Source organism: Solanum pennellii, chromosome 6 (assembly GCF_001406875.1).
Source record: "Solanum pennellii chromosome 6, SPENNV200".
Classification (NCBI taxonomy): Eukaryota; Viridiplantae; Streptophyta; class Magnoliopsida; order Solanales; family Solanaceae; genus Solanum; species Solanum pennellii.
In genome coordinates, this window is record NC_028642.1 from 57,551,049 (window position 1) to 57,565,978 (window position 14,930).

General features: G+C 33.0%; 3 protein-coding genes across 3 annotated transcripts; 2 read left to right on the forward strand and 1 right to left on the reverse strand.

Moving 5' to 3' along the window:
* The first annotated feature begins 1,131 nt into the window (after positions 1–1,131).
* Positions 1,132–5,207, forward strand: LOC107022492 (protein disulfide isomerase-like 1-4). Its single transcript, XM_015223093.2, has 12 exons — positions 1,132–1,784; positions 2,311–2,440; positions 2,642–2,807; positions 2,907–3,025; positions 3,124–3,204; positions 3,664–3,750; positions 3,833–3,907; positions 3,997–4,065; positions 4,145–4,225; positions 4,319–4,453; positions 4,545–4,601; positions 4,731–5,207. Exons 1-12 carry the CDS (start codon positions 1,276–1,278, stop codon positions 4,872–4,874), a joined length of 1,653 nt encoding a protein of 550 aa, XP_015078579.1. The 5' UTR covers positions 1,132–1,275; the 3' UTR covers positions 4,875–5,207.
* A 1,132-nt stretch (positions 5,208–6,339) lies between these two features.
* LOC107021511 (fasciclin-like arabinogalactan protein 11) lies at positions 6,340–7,445 on the forward strand. The gene has a single exon (XM_015222190.2). It carries the CDS (start codon positions 6,448–6,450, stop codon positions 7,195–7,197), a length of 750 nt encoding a protein of 249 aa, XP_015077676.1. The 5' UTR covers positions 6,340–6,447; the 3' UTR covers positions 7,198–7,445.
* Positions 7,446–10,677: 3,232 nt separating this feature from the next.
* On the reverse strand, positions 10,678–13,344 carry LOC107023529 (zinc finger protein BALDIBIS-like). Its single transcript, XM_015224244.2, has 3 exons — positions 12,880–13,344; positions 12,375–12,774; positions 10,678–12,236 (listed from the first exon to the last, which is right to left on the reverse strand). The coding sequence occupies exons 1-3, from the start codon at positions 13,007–13,009 to the stop codon at positions 11,183–11,185; spliced, it is 1,584 nt and encodes a 527-aa protein (XP_015079730.1). The 5' UTR covers positions 13,010–13,344; the 3' UTR covers positions 10,678–11,182.
* Between the last annotated feature and the right edge of the window lie 1,586 nt (positions 13,345–14,930).

The following is a 14,930-nucleotide window of genomic DNA, read 5'->3' on the forward strand; positions in this document are numbered from 1 at the left end:
ATTTTGCTCCCTACTTTTCCACTATACATGCAAGTTCAAGCAACCATCAATTCATCATTAAAAATCAGCTTATAACGTTGAACTCAAAAATCCAAACTTCCTCATATTCTCTAACCTTAAAAAGAATAATAAAATAAAATTAAGAAACAAAATGACATTACCAATAGCTTCTTTCTTCTTGTTCTTTTCTTACCATGCATTATTAATTCTCAAGATAGAACTCGTGTTCCCTTCTTAGTTCTCACCAGAAGCATACACATTTTTCCACACGAAGATGGTGGGATGACTGAAATTCCTATCGATCTCGTGTTTGCTATACTTTTAGGAATTGGGATTCTTATCACACGTAAACGCAACTCGGCCGAAACTAATACCTATCATAATTCGTCGTAATATATTTAAATTATGCATATGGTACTTATGGATCGAGACAAAAGTTTCGCCACCATGTCACTGGTGCTTCTGCTCATTTAACATTAATGTCCGGTTTTAATTAATTTTCCTTCGAGTTCATATTATTTGGGATTTGAGAGTATCAAGCATGTTAGCCTTTAAAAATGAGGCATATGCTTTATGCCTTCAAAATCGAAGGGCCTACTCCTTTTAGTTGTAATAAAATTATTTTAATTTTTTTGAAAAATAAAATTTAAACTAAAGATTTGGAATTTTTTTTTATTATGAAACAATTTTAAAATTAAACTTTCACATGATATATTTAAGACAACAAGATTAAAAAATATTTTAATATATATATATATCTAGTTTAATATCATAAAAATATCTTTTATTAAAAAAAAAAAAAACTTAAATCTCATAAATAAAAAAATAATTATAATTTAAGCCTTCAACTTATTTTTCACTAATTAACTTGCCATTTATTAGCTTGAGCCGTCATTAAACATTTACATACTTTAAGGACATATTTGATTTATCAATCATTTAATTAGGTTAATCAATGGATATCTTTGAAATAATAAAAGTTAATTTGAATCAAGTAATAAATCGTAAGAGGATATTTTTTCTAAAATATAACCACAAAAACATATCTCTTTAATTCCACAAGTGTAACCTAAGGACGTATTCAAAGAAATTGACTATTTGTCCTTACTTTTTTTTTTTACCTTGACAACGTATAAAATTGAAAGCATACATTATATTTATACTTTTTTTCTCAATGTAATTGGTTCAAACACGTGTTGTAATAAATGTCTTTTTATCGGATCTTTGTTACCAAAATAAGTCACTTGCCTTGTTGCTAAAAAGTGTAACAAAAAAATGCCGAGTCGATTGATCATCTTTCTCTGTTTCTCCTCTCTTCTCTTCCTCACTCCATCACACGCCAAAACTCCAGCATCCTCTGACGACAACGATGAATTCCTAAGCTTCCTCGAGGACTACGAGGATTCAAACGAACCAGACACCCCGAATCATGATGATCCTCCCGAGGTTTCTTCGCCGCCATTTGATCGCGCACAAGAGGCAGAGGATATCAATATTGATGATGAGGACGTTGTAGCATTGACTGATAGTAACATCAATGATTTTTTGGAGGATAATAAGTATGTGATGGTGGAATTCTACACTCCCTGGAACGGATATTGTAAGGCTCTGGCTCCGGAATACGCGGATGCTGCAACAGAGCTGAAAACAGAGAATGTAGTGCTGGCGAAGATCAATGCTGCTAAGGAGGTTGAGGCGGCTGATAGCTACGATGTCCGAAGCTTTCCTACGATTTTTTTCTTCGTTAATAGTGATCCGGAACTTTACAAAGGCCGAAGAACCAAGTATGTCGTCCAGAGGCGAATCCATGATTTATATTTTATGGGTTCAGACATATTATTTATTCTAATTACTTTTACACAACTTTATGCTTTTATTGAAAGTATTGTAATCAGATGAATCCATTGCTTCAACTCTCTATCCTACACTAACGTCATCTTGTTCAGCAATATGTCTGCTTTATATATACACACATTTTACATACACACACATATGTGTATACATTTATATTTATTTGATAAGAATGTGTGTAAGCCAATTTGAGATGTACTAATTAACAATAACATGCTACCTTTCACAAGCATAGGTATCGGTATATATACCATTGTTTAATTAGTATAAAAAGTCAAAGTTTTGAATTGCTACATGTATGTTAGCTGATTATAAGCTTGGTATCACTATAATGTTGCTGGTATTGGCAATCAATTAATATGATCTTGCTTCTCATAATCAATCAAAGTTATAACTCTAGCTCTTAGATCAATCTGAGTTGTGGTTGGATGTGAAATTGATGAGGAGCTTTTCCTGTAGAAATGCGATTGTCTCTTGGATAAAGAAGAAGATAGGATCCGGCGTTTACAATATAACAACAACTGAGGATGCAGAGCGTGTACTAACCTCCGAGGACAAAGTTGTTCTAGCATATCTCGACTCCTTGGTGGTATGTTGTTGACTGCTACTTGCTTATCATTTTTCTTTTCTAGTGAAAGCAATTGTGTTTTCATTTCTCTAAATATAACATCGATATCTTCTTTTTGTTGTGTATAGCTGTCAATTGTCTATCTGCAACTTGACACTGTTGATAATAGACCTCTTATGATTTGATTCCTCATAAGTTTACTAATGTCCAAACATTTTACAGGGTTCCGTGACTAAACAACTTGCAGCTGTTTCAAAACTAGAAAATGATGTTAACTTTTACCAGACGACAGATCCTAACGTGGCTAAGCTATTCAACATAGAAGAAAATGCTAAACGCCCTGCTTTGGTCATGCTTAAAAAGGAGCCAGAGAAAGTGGTGCATTATGGTTAGCTGCTCCTTTCATCTCTTTTTTTTTTTGATACTGGAATTGAATTGAATCTCAACTGCGAGACATTCTTATTATCTTTTTCATTTTGCAATTCAGATGGTAAATTCAAAAAATCTTCAATAGCTAACTTTGTTTCTGCCAGCAAGCTGCCTTTAGTGACAACTTTTACTAAAGAAACCGCCCCTTTAATTTTCGCAAGTCCAATTAAGAAACATGTAAGATTAGATCATTTGTTTAACAACTATTATGATTTTTGTTTTGAAATGTGTATCTTCTTGTTAATGTATTGATTTTCCCCCTATGTTATATGCAGATTTTACTTTTCGCCTCAGCAAATGATACAGAAAAGTTGTTCCCAACATTGCAAGATGCTGCAAAACTTTTCAAGGGAAAGGTAATGAAGCTCTATTCACTCTCAAAAATATAATAACATTGTCATTACTCTTGGACATAATTACATATAGTCCGGTAGAGTGGAAATACTGTTAGAACGGTTTCCAAAAGAGGTTTACAGACTGCACCGGCGCTATCACCTAATATGTAAGTCTTTTACACGAAGAATCCTCATGTCTAGTTTATAACGATTGATATTGGAGTAGATTGATCAATGCTTGAAATCGCGACTTGGAGTACTGTTGTTTTAAGGCTTCGGTTTTAAGTAGGTTAATCAATTCTTGAGATCATGAATTCTAGGGTTTCTGTTAAAGATTTGAGTGTTTTTTTCTCTGTTTCATTTGCGTGCAATTATCAAGTAAATTATGTAACATGAACAGATACAATTTTTTTTTTGATCCCTTTACTTTTGGGACTGTAAATTAGTAATAACTGATAGTATGTACATTGACAAATGAAGCTCAACTTTGTTTTTGTCAAAACGAACGATGAGGAAGTTGGAAAACCGGTATCAGATTATTTTGGGGTCACTGGAGATGCTCCACAGGTAACTCTTATTCAACATTATAATGGGCACAGCAAGATCTTTTGGAAGAATTGGTTACTGATTGTTGATTTAATTCCTGTAGGTTATTGGATACATAGAAGAAGATAATCGCAAGAAATTTAGATTTCACGGGGACATTACACTCGAGAAGATTAAGGTAGATTGTCACAAATGGTTGTTAGATGCACAGAATTTTGGCTGGGAAGTTCTATAAACTAACTTGTTTATTGTCTCTTATTCCCCCAGGCTTTTAATGAGGACTTTCTCGAAGACAAGCTCAAGCCTTTCTATAAATCAGATCCGATTCCTGAGACAGTAAGCTGCAGTTTCCTTCTAGCCTCTAACTTAACTCATCATACGTGTGGTGATTCAATTTCATCTGTAATTATCACAGAATGATGCTGATGTGAAAATCGTGGTCGGAAACAATTTTGATGAAATCATTCTCAATGAATCAAAAGACGTGTTTCTTGAGGTATGTTCAAGAAATGAATTTTCTTCCATTGGTTTTTGTAATCAACTGAGGGATCAAAGTTTTGGTATGTAACTTTATCATTCTTTTTGTTAGATCTATGCACCTTGGTGTAGGCAGTGCCAAGCTCTGGAGCCAATGATCAATAAACTAGCACACCACTTACACGGCGTTGAGTCTCTTGTTATAGCCAAAATGGAAGGAACAAGAAACGAGCACCCTCGTGCTAAGGTAGTTTATAATAAATACGCAGTTTGGATTTGAAGAGGACAATATTTAGTAGCTTGATCATCACCTTCTTCTTTTTTATGATCCTTTGCAGTTTATAGGATTCCCGAGTCTCCAATTCTTTCCAGCAGGAAATAAGAGCATTGATCCAGTAAGTGATGATTATTTTGTTTGGGTTTATGCTACGTGAACCAAGTAAGATGCCAAATGTCTAATGATTCTACAAATCTCCAATTCATTTGAGACTGAGGCATAGTTATTTTTGTATTTGATCCTACAGATCCTGGTTGATACCGAACCTACTCTAGTGTCATTGTATAAGTTTATCAAGAAAAATGCAGCTATCCCTTTCAAGATTGAGAGGCCAGCTTCTTCTAAAGTAGGCGTCAAGAGGGAGAATGGAAACGCAAGAGATGAATTATGAGAAGAGATTTAACTTCTATACACCGACAGTAATAGTAGTAGTTTTTCCTTCTACACTTGGATTGCTTTTCTGTGGAATTATTTACATAACTATGTTTAGGATATAGTTGATTGTAAGAATATTACTAGCTCCTTTTATAGATAAAAATAACTTTTTTTTTCCAGTTTAGGTCTCAAAAGCTGCATTCCATTCGAGTTTAAGGAACTCCAATAATATGAGATATGGTGCAGCGTGCTAAAACGCCAAGCTAATTAGATTGCAACCTCAGATTAACCTGACTTTCTAGCTGTTCAAAAAAGAATACTGATGACAATACATTAAAAGTTTCTAGTATCATCATTGCAATAATCTTCATTGGATAACTTCTATCTTCTTTTTTTTGGAATATCAACTAAGCATCGTTTTCTTTTGATGCTTCACGAGACAGCCAAGTCTCGAATTGTAGAGTTTTCATGCCCTGTTTCAAGATTTTGTTGCTTAAATTACTGTACATAATAGCTCAAGTTTGTCTAACTCCTGTTATTGTTCAAGATTTTGATTCATTGTTTTACAATCAAAAATACTTTAAGGCAAGTTTTGCCAGCAGTCTGTTTGGTGCACCTTATTCCTTGAAGGGAAAAGGTCAAATTTTCCCTTCTAAGGGGGTGAAAAGAATCGATTTATACCCTTCGTTATACTTTTCTTAAAAAAAATCTTCGGACATTACTTAAATGGTTCAAATATACCATCATCTATATGGTTGTCCAGGGTGGACATCCAATCCCAATGAGTTGGACGTCACGTGGCATGACAATTGACACCTCAATGGAAAAAAGAACGATTTTAGTTTCTCTGTATATTAATTCAATGTGAATTAATACAATACAAAAGAGTGCCTAATTAGAGGTTGATAAATTATAAGTAACCAATAGAAGAGGATGGGCACACATGAATCATGATCAATAACTTTATTTTTTTAAAATTATTTTTATCATGATCAAAAACTACACTGAATTTAAACAAAACTTCCTTTTTAAGTTTGTGGCAAGCCAATCATAGCCATAATTAAAATTTCTAATGAGTATAAGCAAAGCAATCATAAAATACTTTAATATTTGTAAAAACCCAAAACTTCAGATCTCTCCAAATTTCCTGTATTTCCAAGCAAAATGTTAGCTGTAATTGTTCCTCCACTCCCATCTGTTTCTAATTATGGTCAATAACAGTAACTCAGAGATTCTAATTAGAACAATTTGGTCATTTATACGATAATTACAAGTAACTTTCTATGATAAATAGTGATTGTAACCTGATAAAATGGTAACTAACATGTTATAACATATTAGAAGTTCGGTGAATGTAAATTATCTTTACATTATCGATGTATAAATTAAAACATAAGTCCAACAAACAAAATAAAAACTTAACCTCCTACCAAATTGAGAGATACTACACTACTATCAATTGGTTTGTACAGTTACTATGATTTCCAACTTCTCACCTACCATACAAAATTTCCTATTTTCCTCTCCATAAAACCCCTCAATTTCTCAAGCACCAATCATCTTTCAAAGTTCAATTTCTCATAGCAAATATGATGAGTCATCTTGTTTTTTCTCTTTCCCTCTTAGCAATTTTCCTCCATTCTTGCACCTTCACCCTCGGTCAGAATCCTGCCTCTGCTCCCGCTCCATCGGGTCCCACCAATATAACAAAAATACTCGAAAAAGCCGGTCAATTCACCACATTTATCCGACTCTTAGGAACTACTCAAGCCGGTGATCAGATCAATACACAATTGAATAATTCGAAACAAGGAATGACTGTTTTTGCACCTACTGATAATGCATTTTCGAGCTTAAAAGCGGGAACTCTCAATTCTCTAAGTTCTCAAGAACAAGTTCAGTTAGTGCAATTTCATGTACTTCCTAGTTTTATTTCAGTTTCACAGTTTCAAACTGTGAGTAATCCATTGAGGACTCAAGCTGGAGATACTAGTCCCGGTGATTTCCCGTTAAATATAACGACTTCCGGGAATCAAGTGAATGTGTCCACCGGGATTGTAGATGCTACTGTAGGTAATACGATATATACTGACGGCGAGCTCGCGGTTTATCAGGTGGATAAAGTGCTTCAGCCATTGAGTATCTTTGCTTCTCCGTCGCCGGCGACAGCACCGGCACCGGCGACTACAGAAACGTCGAATCTGAAGAAGAAGTCTCCGGCAGCGTTGAGTCCGAGCTCCGGGAGCGATGATACTCCGGCGGATAAATCGGGTGCTGATAGCGTGAACAGCGTGGCGGCGTTGGGGATTGGGGCTTTCTGTTTTGCGTTTTGGTTGTGACGTTAGAATTTTTGACGGTTGTGATTGGTAATGAATCATATTGTTTGGAAGAAATTACGGCTGCAGGTTTGGATTCGACGGTTGTGATCGTATGTGATTTCCCTCAATTTGAATAATTTGTGTTTCTTTATTGTTCCCTCCTTTTTCATTTCATGTGTTCTCAATTTGGATTTTCAACTGTAACATATGAATCAAATTTTGAAGTGGTGAACATTTATATGTTTTTCAATCGTCACTTTATTCAAAAATTATATTATTCTACTTTATCATTATTATAAGAAATAAAGGTTTTTCTACCGTGAAATAATGAACAATTTGTGTGATAAAACATAATTTTCCTACTCATTTTTTTACTGAGCCACCTCAAACGCATGGTGAAAAACAAACTTGTGCTGAAATATTGAGAAACTTCATAATTTTTATTTTGTCATCAATTCAATCAAAATATCTATGATATAATATTAATTATTTTTCAAGAAAAAAAGAGTGACCTTTTTGTAGGCCGGCAACGCAGTCAAAAGGACGTTGTCATATTCTTTACTTGAACAAGCAACAACAAAATGCAAAGACATAACACATAAACATGATTTTTAATTTGGTCTTGACTGACATCTATATCCTTTAGCTTTAGATAAGCATAAGTATCAAATTAAATTTGTATAAATTAAACAAGTAGATTCGCACGTTTTATCTGACGTCTCACACTCACAATAGAAACACATCCTATGTTGTCTCTCACACTAATAAATAGAAACACATCCAATGTTGCGTCTCACACTAACAAATGGACATACACATCTTATCAGATCTCTCAAACTTTGAGTTTGCACAAGTATATTATCGTAACGGCCAATCAAGTTTAAATTTCTAGCTAAGATCCTAACTTTCGACTAACAACAATTAATAGTGAAGTAAGAGGTACTAATATTAAAGAAGTTGCAGTGACACAGAACAAAACAAAGCCCAATATTTATAATGGCCCATCATATTGTTGTTCTAGTTTTAAGGAGTCTGAAGCTGCATTTGCTACCACACTTGGGGCATTAGCCCAATTATTCTACTCCCATTTACAAATTTTGCAAACTCTTCCCAATTATAGAGGTCAGAATCTTAAATCGCTTCAGAGAGTAAAGATGAAAAATATGCATTATGATTTTTACCAACACCTTACTATAGTTCGATAGTTGTAGAATGATATTCCTAATAAAAATCAGAAGGTGCACAGAAAAAATTACATGAAAGTATTTTTAACAAATGTTACTACAAAAATTGTTCAAATTTTCTTTGGTCGTTGATACATCTGCATTCGTTAATTTAATTATAAGATCGTTACATTTCCTCTTTCACTCACCCAATCTGATAAATATATATAAATCCAAATTTGCTCTGGAATAATGCTAAATTGTTTAACCATATATAACTTTTCTTGAATCTTTTTGTGTCATCATATTTCTCTCTACTTTTCAACTTAGCAAATATATGCAGTACAATGTTATTTTAAGGAGTATATCTTACCTATATTTAATTGAATACATGATTTAAAAATCTTTTTCACTTTTTTGAAATTTCACGTCAAATCAAATTATGACAAATAAATTACCGAAAAAAGTATACAAACATTATTTACCTAACCTAGGCAAGAGAATGAAAGTGAATATATCGAGGCTACCTAATACAAGTAGCTAGCTTTGACTACCTTAAATTAAACCAACAGAATATATTTATATTTTGACAATTATTTCAAAGTTCGAAGCAGTTGAATAGAAAATGTCATAATAATTATATGCTATAAGGTAGGGGCTAGGGTTTCTCACTGTGACATACACACACATTCTTCAGATTCTGTTTAATTTCAAACTTTAGTACTATCGATCTCCATGCATAATTTCCATGCACACACGTTCTCAGTTAAGGAGAAACAAAATCACGCTTACAAGAATATTAATTAATTGATTTTTTGGTACGAATTTGAATGCCAGTTTCATAAAAGTTTGAAATAAAGTACATATTCTTGCACTAAAAAAACTAGCAACTACATTTATTTAAGACTACTTGAAAAAATGTACTCAGATATTAAAAGAAAAAAAAGATATTGATTCTCCAAGTGTATAGAAACAATATCAAATTACAATATAACTTTAGTTTATGTTAATTACTCCTACATAATTAATTAAAAAAATGTTTGATTATAATGAAGGGGGCAAGTATCAAATTTTTCCTTTCAAATTCTAGTATTACTTTTTTTATTACTATTAATTTTGCCCTTATGATTATATTATATTTATTTCATATAATTAAACCAGGGTTTAGGAGTTTAGAGGGACATGGATAAATAAATTATTGATAAATATAATTAATTAAACTTGTTTTTTTTTGGCTCAACTGAGAAATAGCTGGAATGATTTTGATGTGTATATATCCCAGCATGCTGCCAAAGCAACAGACAAACGAGTTAACAACTTTCAAATTTTATAGATTTACATCTCTACAAATCACAACATATATTATGTAGACCTCATTTAACTTAGGTGACCACATTTTCACCCTTATTTTTTAAAGTCAAATCATCCGAAGTCGAATTCGATAGCTCTGATTAAAAATGAAAGAAATTTCTCTCATCAACCATCATACCCCACACTCAGTTGAGCCAGAAAAAACAACAACATAAGGATTGATTAGAATGTTTAACTTGATCACTAGTTCTAAATGATTTTGGCCAAATCAGTCTTTTTGGAGCTAATGACTAATTCACATAGAAAAAAAATTAATTACCCAGTAAGAGAATAGTAATCAGTATCTTAGCTCATAACCTCGAGGGAATCATAGTCTGACAAAGGGTTTTGGTCCAATTTGGACGCCCATTTAGGAGGGGGATTATGTAAAAACATATTACTTATAACTATTTATTTCAAATATATGAATGATAATTAACCTGCAAAAACATAAATTTATAGTATATATAATAATGTAACAACGACATACCTTGTGTAGTCTTTATTCGGAATTGAGAAAGGTAGAATGTACATATACTTATCTCCATTCGAAAGATAGAAAAATTATTTTCGATAGACTTTTATACAAGTTAAAAAAACTTGATTTCTTGGAACTTTCTTAAAACGTATCATTATTCCATGATTCTTTACAGATACAACAACATGCGTACAAAATGATACATCAAACAGTTCTTTTCCAAAACTAGAAGAGTAGAATCAAGGAGAAAAACTAATAACTACTCCAAAATCCAATTATGATGGCCACCTTTAGGAATTAGCAACCGAAAATTTTGTAACTAAACAACAACATCAACCCTTCATCTTATTTAGAGATCGATTATCAAAAATATCACATTAGCTACAAGCAATTTAACAACAGATCAACAACTAAACTGACTAAAGTCAATTTTCTTTTGGCAGTGTTTGATCAGGCATGAACAACATGATGAGGAGAACAATTATAAGAAACAAAAAGAGGTACTAGAAGTGAAACTAAAAACAAAAATAATTGAAAATTCTGAATATGGCAGTGAGCCTAGAGAGTTCACAGGTATGCAGTAAGCAATTGAACATTCAAAGGAAAATAAATTTGTAAAAAGGCAGAAATATTTTTACAAGCAGTAAGTAAACACCATGGAGGAAAAAAAAAAGGCTGACTTGTGATTGTCAAGTCCCTTTTAACAAATCTCTTCCAACATTCAGTGGTCCCCACCCTCTTTTTTTCTCTGACAATTCACAAGATCTCTCAAAATTGCTGCTGCCTTTCTCTCTCTTCTCTCATCAACATTGAAGCTTTTGGCCTTCTTCCAACTTTTTTTTTTCTCCACACTCTGAACATTGTATCATTCCACTATAGTGAAAATCCTTGAACAATATCTCTCCCCACAAGTTTGGACCTTTTGAGTAATCCACATTCAGAATGTGTGTGCTTTTGTTAGAAGCACACATAACTTTTTTGTGTATATATTACGCGTGAAAAACAACAGATTCAGTCAATGAGTTTCACTATAATCGCTTAATCCCATGGCTGAACCAGATATGTTACCGAACTTGGCTAGCTCATTTTTCGATAGAAAAGGCCTACTTTCGTTCCCTCCTACCCCGAGAAAATCTCTTGTTAAACCTCCTTCAATTGCTTCATTTCCACTCAGATTAACTTGTTTTCCTTTGTTGTTACGCGGCATCAAATTGAAAGGATCTGAGTTCTTTCCACTTGCATTACCTTCTAATGAACTGGAATTCATATCCCCGAACAACAGCCTATTTCCTTGATTGCTATTATTATTCGGAGAGTTCATCATTAAACCGTTAAAATTCTGATCATGAGTAGCAAATTGTCCTTGTCCATTGCTTTTAGAAAAAGAAGAGCCCATTAGCCCGAATCCAGTTCCAAAGAGGGCTGAATTGCTCCTCGTTGATCCCATTTGGGCTGCTTTTTGTAAAAGTGCAGTAGCCGACATATGAGTAGCTGGTGCTGTTGTTTCGTTGTGATGATTGTTGTAGTACATTGAACTTATTGTCTCCGACATATTTCTTTTGTTCTCTTCTTCCTCCTTTAGCAATACTCGTGAAGGAAGTTGAGACGAGGATGAGCCAATTCCAGAATCATCACCAACACCAGTACCATTAATGAACCATTGTTGATTATTGTTATGTGCGGCGATTTGGACCAATTCATGATGAGGCAAATTGCTAGTTGTAGAGCTTGACGATGCTACTAAGAAATCATTACCTGGATTCGGATTCATATTATTGTCCAACCAAAGTGGTATCCTTGGTTTTTGTCCATCCACATTATTGAGCTGTGGTTGATGATGATGACTAATTGCAGGGTCCAATCCAAGTCCCATAAATTCAGGCCTAAACAAATTAGAACCAAATTGGGGATTTCCAGTACTTTGCTGAAGATTAGTATTGCCAAATCCCCCATTCAGCAAAATTTCATTTCTGAAATTCAGATTTGCTGTACTTGGAACTGATGTAAATCTTGCACTTTCTTCTGCTAACGCATCACAAAATGCTCGATGTGTTATAAAGCTGTCCTTTCTGTTCAATTTTTTTTTTCAAGTTAGTTGCATTAAATTTCACATTTATTTCCTCAATTGACTAAACTTAGGATAGTCCATTTATATATATTCTCTAAAGCAATAAATGAAAATAATTTATGGTTCATTAAATTGGTACCTGGAGAATAGAGTTCCACAGTCACATTTATATTCCCTTGTGCCACAAATCTTAGTATGAGCTTTCCAATCAGATTGAACAGCATATTTCTTGGAACATTTCTCACACTTCCACTTCTTCTCGCCATGTTTTCTCGAGAAGTGTTTTTTAATACCTGTTAAATCTCCCAGAGCTCGCGATGGATCATGGTGTATACACGTCTTTTCAGGACAAATATAAACTTTCTTCTTGATCACTTCATTTTTGTTCCTTTGCTTTAGCTTCCATGGCAAGTTGTGACCTCTTCTGTGGAGCTGTAAATTCTGGTCCCTCTGAAAACCCTTGTTGCAGATTTCACATATGAATCGATTCGTCGCCATCAGTGACTTTGGTGATAGTGCTATCACTTCTGCATCTGGATCTGTTAATAAACATCACCACCACCAACAACAAACAAACCAATTATGACCAAAAAAAAAAACTTATAATTTTGTTGATATATATATAGTAAAAATTGCTAGCTTACCTGGCTTTCCGGGGAGATTTCTTTTTCGTTTAGCAGATGGATTTGAGTTAGGGTTTGGATTATTATTAGTAGGGTTTGAGTTTGGATCTTGAATGAAAGCTAATGAAGAAAGTCCGTCATCAGACATCATTTTTGAGAGGTGAGATTTGGAGTGTGAAGAGTTGGAGAAGAAGGTAGATGATGAGTATAAGTGAGAATAAGGTACCAAAAAAACAAAAAGAGAACAGCTCAGCTTTCAGAAGAAACCAAAGATTTTGCTGAAAACAGCTAAATCCCAAGTTAACACAGTATAAGGTTTTATTTCCCAGGAAACTAGACAAAAACAATGGTTACAACTACAAGATTCCATCCACAGACTATTTCTTCTTCATCTTCTTACAGAGGTTTTCTGCTTCAATGTTTAGCAGCTAAAAAACTACTACCATACAATAATTTTCTCTCTCTATTTTATTCCTTATCTCACACGGCTTTTCTCCCTATAGTCGGTTAGACATAGACTCAAGTGGACCACTTCTCTCCCCCACCCCTGGTAAAAAAAAACTATTTGTTCGTCTGATTTTAATTTGACTTTAAATTTAAGAAAGTGAATAAAATTTTTTTAATTTAATTGTCTTAACTAAAATTACTTAAATATTTTTTAAATTTTTAATGTTAAATATGTCAAGTGAAAAGTTAAAAGTACCACAATAGTTAAAAGACCTTTAGTGATATTTAAGTTAACGTTATTATATTCAAAGTCGTTAAAATCTTTAGTGACATTTATATAGAATGTTGGACACGGGTGAGTGAAGGGAATAGGAGTGTGAAAATTGTGGCAACAGTAGTTTTTACGTGCAGATGTTTGAATTTATTTTCAACTGAAATTCAACGATTCCACTTTATATTTATGTTCCTTTTTTATGGCGTTTTCATAGTGACGCTGGTAGTTGGTGACAATATACAACAACGTAAATAATGAAGGAAAGTAAAAAAGAAGAGGATCAAAAAAGGGAGTTGCCTTTACAGCCATTGATAACTGGTAAAAATGATTATGCCATTATTGGATTTTGGACCCTTAATTGATTACTGGGAAAGAGAAAAAAGGATTGGAAAAATCCAAAAATAAAAGGGAAGATAAAGAGAATAATGCATATGCTCCCTTTGTACGGTGTCGTCCCGTGAAGTCGTAGCTGGAACATATTATGTTGTATTGAGTGGGAGAATTAGGTGGGTACACTATGGCCCCATAATTTTCCCTACTTACTTTTACTCACTTCATCCTAAATTGACATTACTAACACGTATCATATTAGTTGATTATTATATATATATATATAAAAATATATGATATAAAATAAAATTAATTGTTTAATATATGAAATAGATTAAAAATTATAAATTTAAATCATTACGAGAGTAAGAAGGTGCAAGTTTTTAGGAAGGGGTTAAAAAAAATTACTTTATCTCAAAAATATCATACTAGAATAATTGTTATTTTAAGAATTTAAGGAAAAATTGATGATTACTTTTAATTATATATTATATTTGTAGGGGTTGTTTTGGATTGGACAATTTTTTTAAGTTAATTATTTTGTGATTAATCATGTACGGAGGATTTCAATTAGTATTATTTCTTATTTGTTATATAATTTTAAGAAGAAATCATTTGTTTACAAAATATTTTCAGATTTTTATTATAATTTTTTAATGAAAATTCTTTTAGAGAAAGAACTTCTTTGCTACTTAACTTATTTATTTGGAAAAAGGAATTTGAGGGGCCTTAGCTTAGGGGAGGATTTTTGTCATTTTTATTGTTTTATCAAATTATAACTAATTTCAATACTAGTAGTCCACCCTCAAATTAGAAATAACTTATCATATACTAATTATAATATAATTTATCCCACAATTAGTACTAACCAAAGCAATACTAAATTTTTATTTATGACTATCTATGATTATGTTCTATGCTTGTCAAACAGTACACTGAGAGACCCCTTAATATTAATAAGAATGCAAGTATTTAAGAGGGCATAAATCAATCTACTTTTACTAAATAGAGGTCATTTAGT

Bases quoted from the DNA above. Each gene is read 5' to 3' on its own strand.
- LOC107022492 (XM_015223093.2), top strand. From the start codon at position 1,276: ATGCCGAGTCGATTGATCATCTTTCTCTGTTTCTCCTCTCTTCTCTTC. The intron at 3,026-3,123 runs GTAAGATTAGAT...TGTTATATGCAG, and splicing joins CAAGTCCAATTAAGAAACAT to ATTTTACTTTTCGCCTCAGC. The intron at 4,066-4,144 runs GTAAGCTGCAGT...TAATTATCACAG, and splicing joins CAGATCCGATTCCTGAGACA to AATGATGCTGATGTGAAAAT.
- LOC107021511 (XM_015222190.2), top strand. From the start codon at position 6,448: ATGATGAGTCATCTTGTTTTTTCTCTTTCCCTCTTAGCAATTTTCCTC.
- LOC107023529 (XM_015224244.2), bottom strand. From the start codon at position 13,009: ATGATGTCTGATGACGGACTTTCTTCATTAGCTTTCATTCAAGATCCA. The intron at 12,775-12,879 runs GTAAGCTAGCAA...GTTTATTAACAG, and splicing joins AAATCTCCCCGGAAAGCCAG to ATCCAGATGCAGAAGTGATA. The intron at 12,237-12,374 runs GTACCAATTTAA...AAAATTGAACAG, and splicing joins TGTGGAACTCTATTCTCCAG to AAAGGACAGCTTTATAACAC.